This window comes from Coregonus clupeaformis, chromosome 12 (genome assembly GCF_020615455.1).
Source record: "Coregonus clupeaformis isolate EN_2021a chromosome 12, ASM2061545v1, whole genome shotgun sequence".
NCBI classification, from domain to species: domain Eukaryota; kingdom Metazoa; phylum Chordata; class Actinopteri; order Salmoniformes; family Salmonidae; genus Coregonus; species Coregonus clupeaformis.
This window is the reverse complement of record NC_059203.1, coordinates 35252640-35273280: the sequence shown is the minus strand read 5'-3', so window position 1 is coordinate 35273280 and position 20641 is coordinate 35252640. Positions and strand designations below refer to the sequence as shown.

The 20641-nt window shown below is 46.7% G+C and overlaps 1 protein-coding gene across 4 annotated transcripts in view; it reads right to left on the bottom strand.

The window, feature by feature from the left end:
* Nucleotides 1-20641, bottom strand: part of LOC121577563 (inositol 1,4,5-trisphosphate receptor type 1) — a 157511-nt gene that overhangs the window by 98762 nt on the left and 38108 nt on the right. For all 4 annotated transcript variants that reach the window (XR_006002656.1, XM_041891269.1, XM_041891270.1 and 1 more), the window contains exons 17-26: nucleotides 12377-12549; nucleotides 10230-10349; nucleotides 4909-5103; nucleotides 4239-4490; nucleotides 3775-3916; nucleotides 1546-1699; nucleotides 1104-1294; nucleotides 717-849; nucleotides 574-628; nucleotides 265-430 (exon numbers count right to left, since the gene is read on the bottom strand). Coding sequence is in view for 3 of the 4 variants with exons in the window: in XM_041891269.1 (XP_041747203.1) it covers nucleotides 265-430; nucleotides 574-628; nucleotides 717-849; nucleotides 1104-1294; nucleotides 1546-1699; nucleotides 3775-3916; nucleotides 4239-4490; nucleotides 4909-5103; nucleotides 10230-10349; nucleotides 12377-12549 (1581 nt within the window). In the remaining variant the exon portion in view is untranslated. The remainder of the gene's footprint in view (nucleotides 1-264; nucleotides 431-573; nucleotides 629-716; nucleotides 850-1103; nucleotides 1295-1545; nucleotides 1700-3774; nucleotides 3917-4238; nucleotides 4491-4908; nucleotides 5104-10229; nucleotides 10350-12376; nucleotides 12550-20641) is intronic.

The window sequence follows — 20641 nt, the reverse complement described above, 5'->3', positions numbered from 1 at the left end:
AAATCTTGCTTGTTTGTAGGTGACCAAATACTTATTTTCCACCATAATTTGCAAATAAATTCATTAAAAATCCTACAATGTGATTTTCTGGATTTTTTTCCTCAATTTGTCTGTCATAGTTGACGTGTACCTATGATGAAAATTACAGGCCTCTCTCATCTTTTTAAGTGGGAGAACTTGCACAATTGGTGGCTGACTAAATACTTTCCCCCCACTGTATATACAGTATACTAGTTGTATGGTGGGTGGGTAGTAGTAGTGTACCTGTTTGAATGCCTGTAGAACCTCCTGTCTCTGGCTGAAGTGTCTGAAGAGCAGGTGGAGGGCTCGGGACACCAGGGGAGGGTAGTCATGCATGGTGAGGTGGAGCAGGACTCTCAGGAAGGTCCTACCACCATGGTCATCTAGGTCCAACGGGGTGTTCTCCTCACTGGGTGTGGGCACACAAGCATACATTTTTGAACACATTCACAAACACACACAACAAACTGTGAATTAGCCATGCCAAGTATGAAAAAATAACTGAAATGAGCCAGACTAATTGTTGCAGGTTTAGTGTATCACAACAATTACCTTCCACCAAATATCCCCTCTGCCTGCTCCTCTATGTTCTCAAAGTCCAGAGCTCCTGAGAAATCAATTCAGAGTGACCTTAGTAACACACAGAGAGGTGTCACGCCAAGTGATGGGTGCCATAAGCTGAATTCTCCTCCCACCTGGCATGTTGTTTGGTCCCTCATGGGTTCCTGCTATAGACAGATCAGACTGGGAGTTGCTCTCATCAAACTCCCTCTTAAAGATACACAGCAGACAGGAGATCCGGTAGTCCAGACGCACATTCAGAATGAACTGCAGAGAGACGAGAGGAACATGACACATACTAAATGAGTAAGACTAGTGTATTGTAGAGGGATTATATTAGGATAAGCAATGGGGGTTATGGGTGAGTGGTTGGGGTTAAGGAGGGTAACCAAGTTTGACGGGAAGGACGTTTGCAAAGGGGTGTATACAGTATACTGTATGTCCACATCCATTGCATGTATGCATCGATTGTGGTGTGTGTGTGTGTGTGTGTGTGTGTGCATGTGCGTGGGCCTTACTACCTGTAGTATCTCTATGATCTTGAGCTTGGTGTCCATGACCAGGATGTCCTGTTTCTCCGGTTCTGTTTGGGCCTTGACCTGGTCCCCGTTGGAGGGGTTGATGGGGGTGGTGGGCAGGAACCCCCCTCCTCTCAGGACAACCTGGGTCATCAGCTCCCCCACCCCGTGGATGGAGCGCATTACATTACTGCCTGGAAAGGCATGCAGGCACACATGATTGGCCCAACCATCATGTATGTGAGAGCACAATTGTTCGGTACTTTGTTGGCCATGGGGTGAATAATGCTCAAGCTTAGGGTTGCAAAATCCCAGAATCCAACCAGTATTTCTGAGAAAATCCTGGGAACTTTAGGAATGTTTCTGGAAATTTGCAACCCTATTCAAGCCCCACTGATGTTTGACCTTTCGCCCCTCTAGGGGGCAGTGTGTTACTGTGTCCTACCTTTAGTCTCATCTCCCTTCTCCAGCTTGTTGATGGGGAAGATGGTGCTGACGTGGACACAGTCCAGGATGGCCAGTAGGATCTTGGTCAGCCTCAGCAGGTCACTGAAGTTGTAGAAGCCAAAGTAGATGAGGTTCCTGGATAGATTCACTACCTGGGAACAGACCGAAAGAGATGGGGAAAGAGAACAAAGCTAGTGTAAATCCATGTCCTACTGAGACTCATTCTGCTATGACCAATAGGGACTGGGACTCATACTGCTTTGACCAATATAGACTGGGTCTCAGTCTATAGACTACAAAGGGAAGCACAGCCGCGAGCTGCCCAGTGACACAAGCCTACCAGACGAGCTAAACAACTTCTATGCTCGCTTCGAGGCAAGCAACACTGAAGCATGCATGAGAGCACCAGCTGTTCCGGATGACTATGTGATCACGCTCTCCGTAGCCGATGTGAGTAAGACTTTTAAGCAGGTCAACATTTACAAGGCCGCAGGGCCAGACGGATTACCAGGACGTGTACTCCGAGCATGTGCTGACCAACTGGCAAGTGTCTTCACTGACATTTTCAACATGTCCCTGACTGAGTCTGTAATACCAACATGTTTCAAGCAGACCACCATAGTCCCCGTGCCCAAGGACTCTAAGATAACCTGCCTAAATGACTACCGACCCGTAGCACTGACGTCTGTAGCCATGAAGTGCTTTGAAAGGCTGGTCATGGCTCACATCAACAGCATTATCCCAGAAACCCTAGACCCACTCCAATTTGCATACCGCCCCAACAGATCCACAGATGATGCAATCTCTATTGCACTCCACACTGCCCTTTCCCACCTGGACAAGAGGAACACCTACGTGAGAATGCTATTCATTGACTACAGCTCAGCATTCAACACCATAGTGCCCTCTAAGCTCATCACTAAGCTAAGGATCCTGGGACTAAACACCTCCCTCTGCAACTGGATCCTGGACTTCCTGACGGGCCGCCCCCAGGTGGTAAGGGTAGGTAACAACACATCTGCCACACTGATCCTGAACACGGGGGCCCCTCAGGGGTGCGTGCTCAGTCCCCTCCTGTACTCTCTGTTCACCCATGACTGCATGGCCAGGCACGACTCCAACACCATCATTAAGTTTGCCGACGACACAACAGTGGTAGGCCTGATCACCGACAACGATGAGACAGCCTATAGGGAGGAGGTCAGAGACCTGGCCGTGTGGTGCCAGGACAACAACCTCTCCCTCAACGTGACCAAGACAAAGGAGATGATTGTGGACTACAGGAAAAAAAAGAGGACTGAGCACGCCCCCATTCTCATCGACGGGGCTGTAGTGGAACAGGTTGAGAGCTTCAAGTTCCTTGGTGTCCACATCACCAACGAACTATCATGGTCCAAACACACCAAGACAGTCGTGAAAGGGGACGACAAAGCCTATTCCCCCTCAGGAGACTGAAAAGATTTGGCATGGGTCCTCAGATCCTCAAAAAATTCTACAGCTGCACCATCGAGAGCATCCTGACTGGTTGCATCACCGCCTGGTATGGCAACTGCTTGGCCTTCGACCGCAAGGCACTACAGAGGGTAGTGCGCACTACAGAGGGTAGTGCGTACGGCCCAGTACATCACTGGGGCCAAGCTTCCTGCCATCCAGGACCTCTATACCAGGCGGTGTCAGAGGAAGGCCCTCAAAATTGTCAGACTCCAGCCACCCTAGTCATAGACTGTTCTCCCTGCTACCGCACGGCAAGCGGTACCGGAGTGCCAAGTCTAGGTCCAAAATACTTCTCAACAGCTTCTACCCCAAAGCCATAAGACTCCTGAACAGCTAATCATGGCTACCCGGACTATTTGCACTGCCCCCCCACCCCATCCTTTTTACGCTGCTGCTACTCTGTTAATTATTTATGCATAGTCACTTTAACTCTACCCACATGTACATATTACTTCAACTATCTCAACTAGCCGGTGCCCCCGCACATTGACTCTGCACCGGTACCCCCCTGTATATATAGCCTCCCTACTGTTATTTTATTTTACTTCTGCTCTTTTTTTCTCAACACTTTTTTTGTTGTTGTTTTATTTTTACTTTTTTTGTTAAAAATAAATGCACTGTTGGTTAAGGGCTGTCAGTACGCATTTCACTGTAATGTCTGCACCTGTTGTATTCGGCGCATGTGACCAATAAAATTTGATTTGATTTGATTTGAGATGGACTGACCAATTACCTCGAAGGTGAGTTTGTTCTTCTCCTTGTCGGCGAATGGGAAGCTCTGACACACCACGTCTCTCAGGTAATTCTCGACAAACTCCATGGTCAGGGCAAAACGTTCCTTGATCTCATCCTTAGACGTGCCGTCGTTGTCATAGCTGGGACCAAGGGATACAGGTAGGGGACAGTTGAGAACTTACGACTAACTCTTACCATGATAATGCTACTCTCAACACTCCATTAAGACTGATGTGATTTTCTACCTAAGCTCAAATAATGTCCACACAAGACTTATCAGGCTTATCAAGGCTATGACACATTGTATTCCCTCCTTCACTCCAAACTGTGTACACTCCACTTACTCCATTCCTGATGGCCATTGGACATGCAAGTCATTCCTTTCCTCAATCCTGATTGGCCATTGTCCCTGCTACTAAATCCTTTCCCCAACCCTGATAGGCCGTCGGCCCTGCCACTCACTCATCAATGGCGATCTCGGAGGGGATCTCAGACCAGAGGCGGGCATACTTTACAGGCGTGACCTGTTCCTGGGGGTCGCGGTCCACGTGCATGTGCAGCATCATGCGGCAGAAGGAAGCGCGCAGGTCGTAAGGCAGGTCCTCATCAGACATGCAGCGCAGGATCAAGTCCACGTCCAGCTGGCCAGAGATCTTATTGATGGCCAGGTACTGACGGTCCAGACACATCCGTGCAAACAGGTTCAGCTGGTACCTGGGAGATAGAGAGAGGTAGGGACAGGGGCATCACTGCTTAGACATTTAGAGACACAGAGGCAACAAAGGAGACAATGAACAAACAGAAAGTCCAAGTTTCAAGGTTAATGGTGCATGCTGGTTCTCTACTTCCTGGTACTTTATTAATCAATTAATATCATTAGTTTCAGAACAAAGTGGACTATAAATGATTTCATTTATATTGGACCTTTTCCAAGTACTCATAGGAACTTGTAAGGGGAGAGGGGGTGGGTAGTACTTACCTCATCCACTCCCAATGTGTAGGACCCCATTTCCAAAATCAAGGATGAAACCCACATATACACACACACTAGTATTTAGACCGACACAGAAGTTATTCACCTTTTACAGTCACAGACAGTAAAGAAGAGAAAAATCCTGGTGTTGTTTCTAACCTGTAGTAGCTGACCACCTCTTGGTCCTCCTTGGCGCCTTCCTTGGCATCCTGGGCCAGTTCTCTGATGCTCTTACTCCTGATCTCCTTACTGCTGTCCTTCCAGAACAGCCACACCTCCTCCTCGTCCTCCTCAGACTCCACTGAGTTCTCTCCGATGGATGCTCCTTCGATCTCAAACCTTGACAGCACCAATCTGGGGAGGGGAGAATAAGTTTCCCCTATAACAACAGATCTAGGATCAGACTGCCCTATCAGCAATAATTATCAAGGGGGAATCAACATCTGATCTCAAACCTGGACAGCACCAGTCTCGGGAGGAGAGGAATTGTTATAACCCCTCTAACCACAGATCTAGGATCAGATTACCAAATCACCAATCATAACCATGACTATTCAGGGAGTGGAAACAGTATTAGATCTCAAACCTGGACAGCACCAGTCTCGTACCAGCCCTGCTCGAAAACACTGTATTCAAGTACAGTGGGGAAAAAAAAGTATTTAGTCAGCCACCAATTGTGCAAGTTCTCCCACTTAAAAAGATGAGAGAGGCCTGTAATTTTCATCATAGGTACACGTCAACTATGACAGACAAAATGAGGAAAAAAAATCCAGAAAATCACATTGTAGGATGTTTAATGAATTTATTTGCAAATTATGGTGGAAAATAAGTATTTGGTCAATAACAAAAGTTTCTCAATACTTTGTTATATACCCTTTGTTGGCAATGACACAGGTCAAACGATTTCTGTAAGTCTTCACAAGGTTTTCACACACTGTTGCTGGTATTTTGGCCCATTCCTCCATGCAGATCTCCTCTAGAGCAGTGATGTTTTGGGGCTGTCGCTGGGCAACACGAACTTTCAACTCCCTCCAAAGATTTTCTATGGGGTTGAGATCTGGAGACTGGCTAGGCCACTCCAGGACCTTGAAATGCTTCTTACGAAGCCACTCCTTCATTGCCCGGGCGGTGTGTTTGGGATCATTGTCATGCTGAAAGACCCAGCCACGTTTCATCTTCAATGCCCTTGCTGATGGAAGGAGGTTTTCACTCAAAATCTCACGATACATGGCCCCATTCATTCTTTCCTTTACACGGATCAGTCGTCCTGGTCCCTTTGCAGAAAAACAGCCCCAAAGCATGATGTTTCCACCCCCCATGCTTCACAGTAGGTATGGTGTTCTTTGGATGCAACTCAGCATTCTTTGTCCTCCAAACACGACGAGTTGAGTTTTTACCAAAAAGTTATATTTTGGTTTCATCTGACATTCTCCCAATCCTCTTCGGGATCATCCAAATGCACTCTAGCAAACTTCAGACGGGCCTGGACATGTACTGGCTTAAGCAGGGGGACACGTCTGGCACTGCAGGATTTGAGTCCATGGCGGCGTAGTGTGTTACTGATGGTAGGCTTTGTTACTTTGGTCCCAGCTCTCTGCAGGTCATTCACTAGGTCCCACCGTGTGGTTCTGGGATTTTTGCTCACCGTTCTTGTGATCATTTTGACCCCACGGGGTGAGATCTTGCGTGGAGCCCCAGATCGAGGGAGATTATCAGTGGTCTTGTATGTCTTCCATTTCCTAATAATTGCTCCCACAGTTGATTTCTTCAAACCAAGCTGCTTACCTATTGCAGATTCAGTCTTCCCAGCCTGGTGCAGGTCTACAATTTTGTTTCTGGTGTCCTTTGACAGCTCTTTGGTCTTGGCCATAGTGGAGTTTGGAGTGTGACTGTTTGAGGTTGTGGACAGGTGTCTTTTATACTGATAACAAGTTCAAACAGGTGCCATTAATACAGGTAACGAGTGGAGGACAGAGGAGCCTCTTAAAGAAGAAGTTACAGGTCTGTGAAAGCCAGAAATCTTGCTTGTTTGTAGGTGACCAAATACTTATTTTCCACCATAATTTGCAAATAAATTCATTAAAAATCCTACAATGTGATTTTCTGGAATTTTTTCCTCAATTTGTCTGTCATAGTTGACGTGTACCAATGATGAAAATTACAGGCCTCTCTCATCTTTTTAAGTGGGAGAACTTGCACAATTGGTGGCTGACTAAATACATGTTTTCCCCACTGTAAATGTGGTCTAAATTGAAGACCAAAAGCGAATTAGCCGAATCAGGTGTGTTGGAGCTGGGCTAGAACAAAAGCCTGCACACACAGCCGGTTGACCATCCCTGAGGTACATACAAACATGTTGGCATGAGGATACACATCACTAACACATCTAGGGGAAAGGGGGATACCTAGTCAGTTGCACAACTGAATGCATTCAACTGAAATGTGTCTTCCACATTTAACTCAACCCCTCTGAATCAGAAACGTGCGGGGGGGCTGCCTTAAATCGACGTAATCTGCGTCATATAGCTAGGGAATACAGTTTGGTTGAACCAAAAAGCATCACATGGAGTCCTGAGAGGACAAGGAGTAAAACTGCCTCTTCATTTGTGTGTTTGTGTAGCACTGAGAACAGAACACATACAGTGGGGGAAAAAAGTATTTAGTCAGCCACCAATTGTGCAAGTTCTCCCACTTAAAAAGATGAGAGAGGCCTGTAATTTTCATCATAGGTACATGTCAACTATGACAGACAAATTGAGATTTTTTTCTCCAGAAAATCACATTGTAGGATTTTTTATGAATTTATTTGCAAAGTATGGTGGAAAATAAGTATTTGGTCACCTACAAACAAGCAAGATTTCTGGCTCTCACAGATCTGTAACTTCTTCTTTAAGAGGCTCCTCTGTCCTCCACTCGTTACCTGTATTAATGGCACCTGTTTGAACTTGTTATCAGTATAAAAGACACCTGTCCACAACCTCAAACAGTCACACTCCAAACTCCACTATGGCCAAGACCAAAGAGCAGTCAAAGGACACCAGAAACAAAATTGTAGACCTGCACCAGGCTGGGAAGACTGAATCTGCAATAGGTAAGCAGCTTGGTTTGAAGAAATCAACTGTGGGAGCAATTATTAGGAAATGGAAGACATACAAGACCACTGATAATCTCCCTCGATCTGGGGCTCCACGCAAGATCTCACCCCGTGGGGTCAAAATGATCACAAGAACGGTGAGCAAAAATCCCAGAACCACACGGGGGGACCTAGTGAATGACCTGCAGAGAGCTGGGACCAAAGTAACAAAGCCTACCATCAGTAACACACTACGCCGCCAGGGACTCAAATCCTGCAATGCCAGACGTGTCCCCCTGCTTAAGCCAGTACATGTCCAGGCCCGTCTGAAGTTTGCTAGAGTGCATTTGGATGATCCAGAAGAGGATTGGGAGAATGTCATATGGTCAGATGAAACCAAAATAGAACTTTTTGGTAAAAACTCAACTCGTCGTGTTTGGAGGACAAAGAATGCTGAGTTGCATCCAAAGAACACCATACCTACTGTGAAGCATGGGGGTGGAAACATCATGCTTTGGGGCTGTTTTTCTGCAAAGGGACCAGGACGACTGATCCGTGTAAAGGAAAGAATGAATGGGGCCATGTATCGTGAGATTTTGAGTGAAAACCTCCTTCCATCAGCAAGGGCATTGAAGATGAAACGTGGCTGGGTCTTTCAGCATGACAATGATCCCAAACACACCGCCCGGGCAACGAAGGAGTGGCTTCGTAAAAAGATTTTCAAGGTCCTGGAGTGACCTAGCCAGTCTCCAGATCTCAACTCCATAGAAAATATTTGGAGGGAGTTGAAAGTCCGTGTTGCCCATCGACAGCCCCAAAACATCACTGCTCTAAAGGAGATCTGCATGGAGGAATGGGCCAAAATACCAGCAACAGTGTGTGAAAACCTTGTGAAGACTTACAGAAAACGTTTCACATGTGTCATTGCCAACAAAGGGTATATAACAAAGTATTGAGAAACTTTTGTTATTGACCAAATACTTATTTTCCACCATAATTTGCAAATAAATTCATAACAAATCCTACAATGTGATTTTCTGGATATTTTTTTCTCATTTTGTCTGTCATAGTTGACGTGTACCTATGATGAAAATTACAGGCCTCTCTCATCTTTTTAAGTGGGAGAACTTGCACAATTGGTGGCTGACTAAATACATGTTTTCCCCACTGTAAATGTGGTCTAAATTGAAGACCAAAAGCGAATTAGCCGAATCAGGTGTGTTGGAGCTGGGCTAGAACAAAAGCCTGCACACACAGCCGGTTGACCATCCCTGAGGTACATACAAACATGTTGGCATGAGGATACACATCACTAACACATCTAGGGGAAAGGGGGATACCTAGTCAGTTGCACAACTGAATGCATTCAACTGAAATGTGTCTTCCACATTTAACTCAACCCCTCTGAATCAGAAACGTGCGGGGGGGCTGCCTTAAATCGACGTAATCTGCGTCATATAGCTAGGGAATACAGTTTGGTTGAACCAAAAAGCATCACATGGAGTCCTGAGAGGACAAGGAGTAAAACTGCCTCTTCATTTGTGTGTTTGTGTAGCACTGAGAACAGAACACATAGGTACATATGAATGCAAGCCTTGCACTTTCGAGCCATGGCAAACATGGAGATATTAAGTGCTTTGCAATCATCAAGCATTTTCTGAAAGAACAGATGTTTACTGAATGGTATGATATTGTTCTCTACTACAGTGCCTTCAGAAAGTATTCATACCCCTTGACTTATTCCACATCTTGTTGTGTTACAGCCTGAATTCAAAATGGATTAAATAGATTTTGCTTTCTCACCCATCTACACACAATACCCCATAATGACACAGTGAAAACATGTTTTTAGGGCAGTGACAAAAAAATCTCAATTTAATCCATTTTAAATTCAGGCTGTAACACATCAAAATGTGGAAAAAGTCTGAAGGCACTGTATATTGCTAGATGACCATATATTATTAACCATAAACCTGGATGTGTGTGCAGGACGTACCACCCTGTGCTGCAAGCGTCATGGGAAATCTGGAAAAAGTCAAGGGGTGTGAATTCTTTCTGAAGGCACTGTAGGTAGGCATGTCCATTAGGACAACCATGAGGACTCATTAATGTGTTCTGTAGAGCTCAGGGTACACCAGGAGTAAACACTCCATCATATTGTCACCTTGAGCAGCTTGTCTGTATGACTGAAATAGATCCTACTGAATACACTTCCTTACAGAGAGTAGTACTGCACTGAAGATATCGCTCTTTATCTGCCATACTAGAACAACCTGTGATAGACTATAGACAGACAACCATTGGATATTGTTAAATGTTTGGAGAAAATGGGTTTCTATAAGGTATTGATTGATTCTTCAAAGGAGAAGAGAGGAGAGGAATGGAGAGGCGAGGAGAGGAGGCATACTTAGTCTCTATGAGGATGTCTCCGTTGGTGGGGTCCAGGACTGCGTTACAGATGAGCTCCTGGGTTACAGGGATAGACTTGTTCATAGACACACACAAGTCAGACAGGTAGTCCAGGAACCTGGAAGACACACACAGATCATTCAACGGACAAAGACGTTCACATGTAGACAAAAACACATTTCTATAGACCTATGATCAGCCTCCAATAAAACATTCCCCAAAAGCTTCACTTGACCACCAGACTTCAATTAAGTGCCACGATTAAATGACACAGGAAAACATACCATCTTCCCTTGAGCAGCTTACAATACACTCTACAGTGTTTTTACTCGCTTGATGTTGCAAACGGCCAACACATTCAGGCAGCCACCAGTCTTCAATCACATAGAACACAGCAATATATCATCTGGCTATAAGGAACATACAGACAGATACCAAGACATGCAAATTAACACACTAAAACCTGTACCAAAAACCTGTACTGTACACACAAATGTGTCCATGCACAGTGATCACATGCACATACAGTGGCAGGAAAAGGTATGTGAACCCTTTGGAAATACCTGTATTTCTGTATAAATTGGTCATAAAATGTGATCTGATCTTCATCTAAGTCACAACAATAGACAAACACAGTCTGCTTAAACTAATAACACACAAACTATATTGAATACATTTAAACATTCATAGTGTAGGTGGAAAAAGTATATGAACTCCTAGGCTAATGACTTCTCCAAAAGCTAATTGGAGTCAGCTAACCTGGAGTCCAATCAATGAGACAAGATTGGAGCTGCCCTGCCCTATAAAAATCACTCACAAAATTTGAGTTTGCTATTCACAAGAAGCATTGCCTGATGTGAACCATGCCTCGAACAAAAGAGATCTCAGAAGACCTACGATTAAGATTTGTTGACTTGCATAAAGCTGGGAAGGGTTACAAAAGTATCTCTAAAAGCCTTGATGTTCATCAGTCCATGGTAAGAACAATTGTCTATAAATGGAGAAAGTTCAGCACTGTTGCTATTCTCCCTAGGAGTGGCCGTCCTGCAAAGATGACTGCAAGAGCACAGCGCAGAATGCTCAATGAGGTTAAGAAGAATCCTAGAGTGTCAGCTAAAGACTTACAGATATCTCTGGAACATGCGAACATCTCTGTTGACGAGTCTACGATACGTAAAACACTAAACAAGAATGGTGTTCATGGGAGGACACCACGGAAGAAGCCACTGCTGTCCAAAACAACATTGCTGCATGTCTGAAGTTCGCAAAAGAGCACCTGGATGTTCCACAGCGGTACTGGCAAAATATTCTGTGAACAGATGAAACTAAGCTTGAGTTGTTTGGAAGGAACACACAACACTATGTGTGGAGAAAAAAAGGCACAGCACACCAACATCAAAACCTCATCCCAACTGTAAAGTATGGTGGAGGGAGCATCATGGTTTGGGGCTGCTTTGCTGCCTCAGGGCCTGGACAGCTTGCTATCATCGACGGAAAAATGAATTCCCAAGTTTATGAAGACATTTTGCAGGAGAATGTAAGGCTATCTGTCCGCCAAATTGAAGCTCAACAGAAGTTGGGTGATGCAACAGGACAACGACACAAAACACAGAAGTAAATCAACAACAGAATGGCTTCAACAGAAGAAAATACGCCTTCTGGAGTGGCCCAGTCAGAGTCCTGACCTCAACCCGATTGAGATGCTGTGGCATGACCTCAAGAGAGCGACTCACAGCAGACATCCCAAGAATATTGCTGAACTGAAACAGTTTTGTAAAGAGGAATGGTCCAAAATTCCTCCTGACCGTTGTGCAGGTCTGATCCGCAACTACAGAAAACGTTTGGTTGAGGTTATTGCTACCTAAGGAGGGTCAACCAGTTATTCAATCCAAGGGTTCACATACTTTTTCCACCCTGCACTGTGCATGTTTACACAGTGTGTTCAATAAAGACATGTAAATGTATAATTGTTTGTGTTATTAGTTTAAACAGACTGTGTTTGTCTATTGTTGTGACTTAGATGAAGATCAGAAAATTATGATCAATTTATGCAGAAATCCAGGTAATTCCAAAGGGTTCACATACTTTTTCTTGCCACTGTACACACACACACACACACACACACACACACACACACACACACACCTGGGCTCCCGGTTCTTCCTGACGAGGCTGACGAAGGTGTCTATCTCTGCAGCGGTGATGTGTTTCTCCAGCAGCTTGCGGTTGTTGTGGAGCAGGGCTGTGATGGTGTCCTCAGCCAGAACATCATAACCTATCTGCTTCTGCATGAAGCGGAACTGCTTGGCTATGTACTCCTATTGGACAAACACAGGCCCTGGTCTTAGTCAAACATTATCACAACATTGGGATTGTGGTCCTGTGTGGCTCAGTTAGTAAGTGCATGGCGCTAGCAACGCCAGGGGTTGTGGGTCAGATTTCCACTGGGGCCAACCATACAAAAATCTATGCACTCACTACTGTAAGTCGCAATGGATAAAAGTGTCTACTAAATAGCATATGTTACATTGTGATGCCATGCTATCAAATGAGGTTAAATAAATAATTGTGAATGAGGTCAATCAAATAATGTATGGTTGAATGGTTAGCCACTTCTGATTTAGAGTTTCAATGACAATGTGTTCATAGTGTAATCCAGCTTGCTACTAGCTCACTAAGACTATGCATCGTTGCCTCAGTATTCCTGACCTAACATTACCCACTCATTACTTCAACAACAACGAATTTACTGTAGTACAGGCTAAACTCATTTCTTAGGATTCATGGGTAGATAAAATCTGAGATTCCCCACATAAATTCCACAGACTACCTTTCAATTCCCATGGGTAATTCCCCAATTACCCCCCAAATTCTTCCCAATTTTCCTGGAATTGTTCAACTGGACTGACCAGTGTAACGTCATTAGACTACAGAGAGAATGGCGGTCCCTGCTAATGGAGACAGAATTAGTGCGGCTGGATCAAAGGCCTCCAGCATTCATCTGAGACTGGGAGAACAGAGCCTGTCCACAGTCATCAGGCAGCTTCCTCCTTCAGCAGAATCCAGCCACCATTCCAACAATTACACAGTATGTGAAAGTGGGACCAGAGAGACATCCTTCTGTGTCTGTCTGTCTGAGTGTATATGGATAATGTACGTTTTTGTAGGAGTGCGATCGTGTGCGTGATTCTGTGTGTGTGCATGTGTCTGAGAGCGGGGGTGCGTGTCTTGTTCCCTGAGAGGGAGGGCTGGGGCAGCTGAAAGTTTGATGAAGGCATAATGTGAGTGTAGTTGACACACTGACTAAAAACCACATTAAATTACAGCTCTCTATGCATGGCATGGTCTTTACATTAAAGGGATACTTCAGGATTTTGGCAGTGAAGCCGTTTATCCACTTGCCCAGAGTCAGATTAACTCGTGGACACAGTCTTTAAGTCTCTGCGTGCAGTTTGAAGGAAGTTGCTAACTAGCGTTAGCACAATGACTGGAAGTCTACGGTAACTGCTAGCATGCTAGCAGATACACTATATATACACACACAAAAGTATGTGGACTCCACTTCAAATTAGTGGATTCGGCTATTTCAGCCACACCCGTTGCTGACAGGTGTATAAAATAGAGCACATAGCCATGCAATCTCCTTAGACAAACATTGGCAGTAGAATGGCCTTACTGAAGAGCTCAGTGACTTTCAACGTGGCACCGTCATAGGATGCCCCCTTTCCAACAAGTCAGTTGTAAGTGCTGTTATTGTGAAGTGGAAACGTCTAGAACAACAACGGCTCAGCCGCAAAGTCGTACTCCACACAAGCTCACAGAACGGGAGCACTGATTTTCCTCGGTTGCAACACTCACTACAGAGTTCCAAACTGCCTCTCGAAGCAACGTCAGCACAAGAACCGCTCGTTGGGAGCTTCATTAAATGGGTTTCCATGGCCGAGCAGCCACACACAAGCCTAAGTTCACCATGCGCAATGCCAAGTGTCAGCTGGAGTGGTGTAAAGCTCGCCGCCATTGGACTCTGGAGCAGTGGAAACGCGTTCTCTGGAGTGATGATTCACACTTCACCATCTGGCAGTCCGACTGATGAATCTGGGTTTGGCGGATGCCAGGACAACGCTACTTGCCCCAGTGCATAGTGCCAACTGTAAATGATGCTTAGCTCATTTCATTCCGATCTCCTCTGCATTTTTGTAGCCATTTGCTACAGCCTGTCAACTATGCCTCTGCCTATCCCTGTTCTCTCCTCTCTGCACAGGCTACACAAACGCACCACACCGCGTGGCTGCTGCCTCTCTAACCTGGTGGTCCCTGCACGCACCCCACACCTGGAGTTCCAGGTCTCAGGCAGCCTCTGGAACTGCCGTTCTGCTGCCAACAAAGCTGACTTCATCCCAGCCTATGCCAACCTCCAGTCCCTCGACTTCCTGGCGCTGACGGAAACATGGATTATCACTGAAAACACTGCTACTCCTACTGCTCTCTCCTCGTCTGACCATGTGTTCTCGCATACCCCGAGAGCATCTGGTCAGAGGGGTGGTGGTACAGGAATCCTCATCTCTCCCAAGTGGACATTCTCAATTTTTCCCCTAACCCATCTGTCTATCTCCTCATTTGAATTCCATGCTGTCACAGTCACTAGCCCATTTAAGCTTAATATCCTTGTCATCTATCGCCCTCCAGGTTCCCTTGGAGAGTTCATCAATGAGCTTGACGCCTTGATAAGTTCCTTTCCTGAGGATGGCTCACCCCTCACAGTTTTGGGGGATTTCAACCTCCCTATGTCCACATTTGACTCATTTCTCTCTGCCTCCTTCTTTCCACTCCTCTCCTCTTTTGACCTCACCCTCTCACCGTCCCCCCTACTCACAAGGCAGGCAATACGCTTGACCTCATCTTTACTAGATGCTGCTCTTCTACTAATCTCACTGCAACTCCCCTCCATGTCTCCGACCACTACTTTGTTTCCTTTTCTCTCTCGCTCTCCTCCCACACTACTCACTCTGCCCCTACACAGATGGTAATGCGCCGCCGCAACCGTCGCTCTCTCTCTCCCACTACTCTCTCCTCTTCCATCCTATCATCTCTTCCCTCTGCTCAATCCTTCTCCCTCCAATCTCCTGATTCTGCCTCCTCAACCCTCCTCTCCTCCCTTTCTGCATCCTTTGACTCTCTGTGTCCCCTATCCTCCCGGCCGGCTCGGTCCTCCCCTCCAGCTCCGTGGCTTGATGACTCATTGCGAGCTCACAGAACAGAGCTCCGGGCAGCGGAGCGGAAATGGAAGAAAACTAAACTCCCTGCCGACCTGGCATCTTTTCACTCCCTCCTCTCTACATTTTCTTCATCTGTTTCTGCTGCTAAGGCCACCTTCTACCACTCTAAATTCCAAGCATCTGCCTCTAACCCTAGGGAAGCTCTTTGCCACATTTTCCTCCCTCCTGAATCCCCCCCTCCTCTCTCTCTGTGGATGACTTCGTCAACCACTTTGAAAAGAAGGTTGACGACATCCGATCCTCGTTTGTTAAGTCTAATGACACTGCTGGTCCTGCTCACACTGCCCTACCCTATGCTTTGACTTCTTTCTCCCCTCTCTCTCCAGATAAAATCCTGCGACTTGTGACTGCAGGCCGCCCAACAACCTGCCCGCTTGACCCCATCCCCTCCTCTCTTCTCCAGACCATCTCCGGTGACCTTCTCCCCCTACCTCACCTTGCTGATCAACTCATCCTTGACCGCTGGCCATGTCCCTTCCGTCTTCAAGAGAGCGAGAGTTGCTCCCCTTCTCAAAAAACCAACACTCGACCCCACTGATGTCAACAACTACAGACCAGTATCCCTTCTTTCTTTTCTTTCCAAAACTATTGAGCGTGCCGTCTTTAGCCAACTCTCTTGCTATCTCTCTCAGAATGACCTTCTTGATCCAAACCAATCAGGTTTCAGGACTGGTCATTCAACTGAGACTGCTCTTCTCTGTGTCACGGAGGCTCTCCGCACTGCTAAAGCTAACTCTCTCTCCTCTGCTCTTGTCCTTCTAGACCTGTCTGCTGCCTTTGATACTGTGAACCATCAGATCCTCCTCTCCACCCTCTCCGAGCTGGGCATCTCCGGCGCGGCTCACTCCTGGATTGCGTCCTACCTGACCGGTCGCTCCTACCAAGTGGCGTGGCGAGAAGCTGTCTCCGCACCACGTGCTCTCACGACTGGTGTCCCCCAGGGCTCAGTTCTAGGCCCTCTCCTTTACTCCCTATACACCAAGTCACTTGGCTCTGTCATATCCTCACACGGCCTCTCCTATCATTGCTACGCTGACGATACACAACTAATCTTCTCCTTTCCCCCTTCTGATAACCAGGTGGCTGGCAGACATATCAGTATGGATGACGGATCACCACCTCAAGCTGAACCCTGGCAAGACGGAGCTGCTCTTCCTCCCGGGGAAGGACTGCCCGTTCCATGATCTCGCCATCACGGTTGACAACTCCGTTGTGTCCTCCTCCCAGAGTGCGAAGAGCCTTGGCGTGACCCTGGACAACACCCTGTCGTTCTCCGCTAACATCAAGGCGGTGACCCGCTCCTGCAGGTTCATGCTCTACAACATTCGGAGAGTACGACCCTGCCTTACACAGGAAGCAGCACAGGTCCTAATCCAGGCACTTGTCATCTCCCCGTCTGGATTACTGCAACTCGCTGTTGGCTGGGCTCCCTGCCTGTGCCATTAAACCCCTACAACTCATCCAGAATGCCGCAGCCCGTCTGGTGTTCAACCTTCCCAAGTTCTCTCACGTCACCCCCCTCCTCCGCACACTCCACTGGCTTCCAGTTGAAGCTCGCATCCGTTACAAGACCATGGTGCTTGCCTTTGGAGCAGCGAGGGGAACGGCACCTCTGTACCTTCGGGCTCTGATCAGTCCCTACACCCAAACGAGGGCATTGCGTTCATCCACCTCTGGCCTGCTGGCTCCCCTTCCTCTGCGGAAGCATAGTTCCCGCTCAGCCCAGTCAAAACTGTTCGCTACTCTGGCACCCCAATGGTGGAACAAGCTCCCTCACGACGCCAGGACAGCGGAGTCACTCACCACCTTCCGGAGACATTTGAAACCCCACCTCTTTAAGGAATACCTGGGATAGGATAAAGTAATCCTTCTACCCCCCCAAAAAATTGTAAAGTGGTTATCCCACTGGCTATAGGGTGAATGCATCAATTTGTGAGTCGCTCTGGACTAGAGCGTCTGCTAAATGACGTAAATGTGCCCTTGAGCAAGGCACTTAACCCTAATTGCTCCTGTAAGTCGCTCTGGATAAGAGCGTCTGCTAAATGACTAAAATGTAATGTAAATGTAAATGTAAAGTTTGGTGGAGGAGGAATAATGGTCTGGGGCTGTTTTTCATGGTTCAAGCTAGGCCCCTTAGTTCCAGTGAAGGGAAAACTTAAATGCTACAGCATACAAAGACATTCTAGACGATTCTGTGCTTCCAACTTTGCGGCAACAGTTTGGGGAAGGCCCTTTCATGTTTTAGCATGACAATGCGCCCGTGCACAAAGCAAATGTCCATACAGAAATGGTTTGTCGAGATCGGTGTGGAAGAACTTGGCTGGCCTGCTGCACAGAGCCTGACCTCAACTCCATCTAACACCTTTGGGATGAATTGGAATGCAGACTGTGAGCCAGGCCTAATCACCCAACATCAGTGCCCGACCTCACTAATGCTCGTGGCTGAATGGAAGCAAGTCCCCGCAGCAATGTTCCAACATCTAGTGGAAAGCCTTCCCAGTAAGAGTGGAGGCTGTTATAGCAGCAAAGGGGGGACCAACTCCATATTAATACCCACATGTACATATTACCTAAATTACCTCGACTAACCGGTGCCCCTGCACATTGACTCTGTACCGGTACCCCCTTTATATAGCCTCCCTACTGTTATTTTATTTTACTGCTGCTCTTTAATTATTTGCTATTTTTTACTTATCTATTTTTTACTTAACACTTTTTTTTCTCTTTTCTTAAACTGAATTGTTGGTTAAGGGCTTGTAAGTTAGCATTTCACTGTAAGGTCTACACATTTTACATTTACATTTTAGTCATTTCCAGAGCGACTTACAGTTAGTGAGTGCATACATTTTCATACTGGTCCCCCGTGGGAATCGAACCCACAACCCTGGCGTTGCAAGCGCCATGCTCTACCAACTGAGCTACACGGGGCCCCTGTTGTATTCAGCGCATGTGGCAAATAACATTTGATTTGATGATTTTGGAATGAGATGTTCGACAAGCAGTTGTCCACATACTTTTGGTCAAGATTGTTTTGATCACGCGGACTGGGATATGTAGCTTCTGAAAATAATTTAGACGAATACACTGAAACAGTGACTGAGTTTATCAGGAAGTGTATAGGTGGTGATGTGCCCACTGTGACTATTAAAACCTACCCTAACCAGAAACCGTGGATAGACGGCAGCATTCGCGCAAATCTAAAAGCGCGAACCACCGCATTCAACCATGGCAAGATGACTGGGAATATGGCAGAATACAAACAGTGTAGCTACTCACCCCGCAAGGCAATTAAACTGGCAAAACATCAGTATAGAGACAAAGTGGAGTCGCAATTCAACGGCTCACACAGGAGACATATGTGGCAGGGTCTACAGACAATCACGGACTACAAAAAAAAAACAGCCACGTCGCCGACACCGATGTCTCGCTTCCAGACAAGCTAAACACCTACTTCACCCGCTTTGAGGATAACACAGTGCCACTGATGAGGCCCACTACCAAGGACTGTGGCCTCTCCTTCTCCATGGCTGACGTGATTAAGACATTTAAGCATGTTAAACCCCGCAAGGCTGCTGGCCCAGACGGCATCCCTAGCCGCGTCCTCAGAGCATGTGCAGACCAGGTGGTGTGTTTATGGACATATTCAATCTCTCCCTTTCCCAGTCTGCTGTTCCCACATGCTTCAAGATGGCCACCATTGTTCCTGTACCCAAGAAAGCAAAAGGTAACTGAACTAAATGACTATCGCCCTGTAGCACTCACTTCTGTCATCATGAAGTGCTTTGAGAGACAAGTATCATATCACCTCTACCTTACTGGTCACCCTTGACCCACTTCAATTTGCTTACCGCCCCAATAGATCCACAGACGATGCAATTGCCATCACACTGCCCTATCCCATCTGGACAAGAGGAATACCTATGTCAGACTGCTTTTCATTGACTATAGCTCAGCATTCAACACCATAGTACCCTCCAAGCTCATCATTAAGCTCGAGGCCCTGGGTCTGAACCCCGCCCTGTGCAACTGGGTCCTGGACTTCCTGACGGGCCGCCCCCAGGTGGTGAAGGTAGGAAACCACATCTCCACTTCGCTGATCCTCAACACTGGGGCCCCACAAGGGTGCCCCCTCCTGTACTCCCTGTTCACCCATGACTGCGTGACCAAGCACGCCTCCAACTCAGTCATCAAGTTTGCAGATGACACAACAGTAGTAGGCTTGATTACTAACAATGATGAGACAGCCTACAGGGAGGAGGTGAGGGCTCTGTGAGTGTGGTGCCAGGAAAATAACCTCTCACTCAACATCAACAAAACAAAGGAGATGATCGTGGACTTCAGGAAACAGCAGAGGGTGCACCCCCCTATCCACATCGACGGGACCGCAGTGGAGAGGGTGGAAAGCTTCAAGTTCCATGGCGTACACATCACCGACAAACTGAAATGGTCCACCCACGCAGACAGTGTGTTGAAGAAGGCGCAACAGAGCCTCTTCAACCTCAGGAGGCTGAAGAAATTCGGCTTAGCACCTAAAACCCTCACAAACTTTTACAGATGCACAATTGAGAGCATCCTGTCGGGCTGTATCACCGCCTGGTACGGCAACTGCACCGCCCACAACCGCAGGGCTCTCCAGAGGGTGGTGCGGTCTGCCGAACGAATTACCGGGGGCAAACTACCAGCCCTCCAAGACACATACAACACCCAATGTCACAGGAAGGCCAAATAGATCATCAAGGACATCAACCACCCGAGCCACTGCCTGTTCACCCCGCTATCATCCAGAAGGCGAGGTCAGTACAGATGCATCAAAGCTGGGACCGAGAGAATGAAAAACAGCTTCTATCTCAAGGCCAACAGACTGTTAAATAGCCATCACTAGCACAGAGGCTGCTGCTGCCTATTGAAATCACTGGCCACTTTAAGAAATGGAACACTAGTCACTTTAATAATGTTTACATACAGTGGAGAAAAAAAGTATTTAGTCAGCCACCAATTGTGCAAGTTCTCCCACTTAAAAAGATGAGAGAGGCCTGTAATTTTCATCATAGGTACACGTCAACTATGACAGACAAAATGAGGAAAAAAAATCCAGAAAATCACATTGTAGGATTTTTAATGAATTTATTTGCAA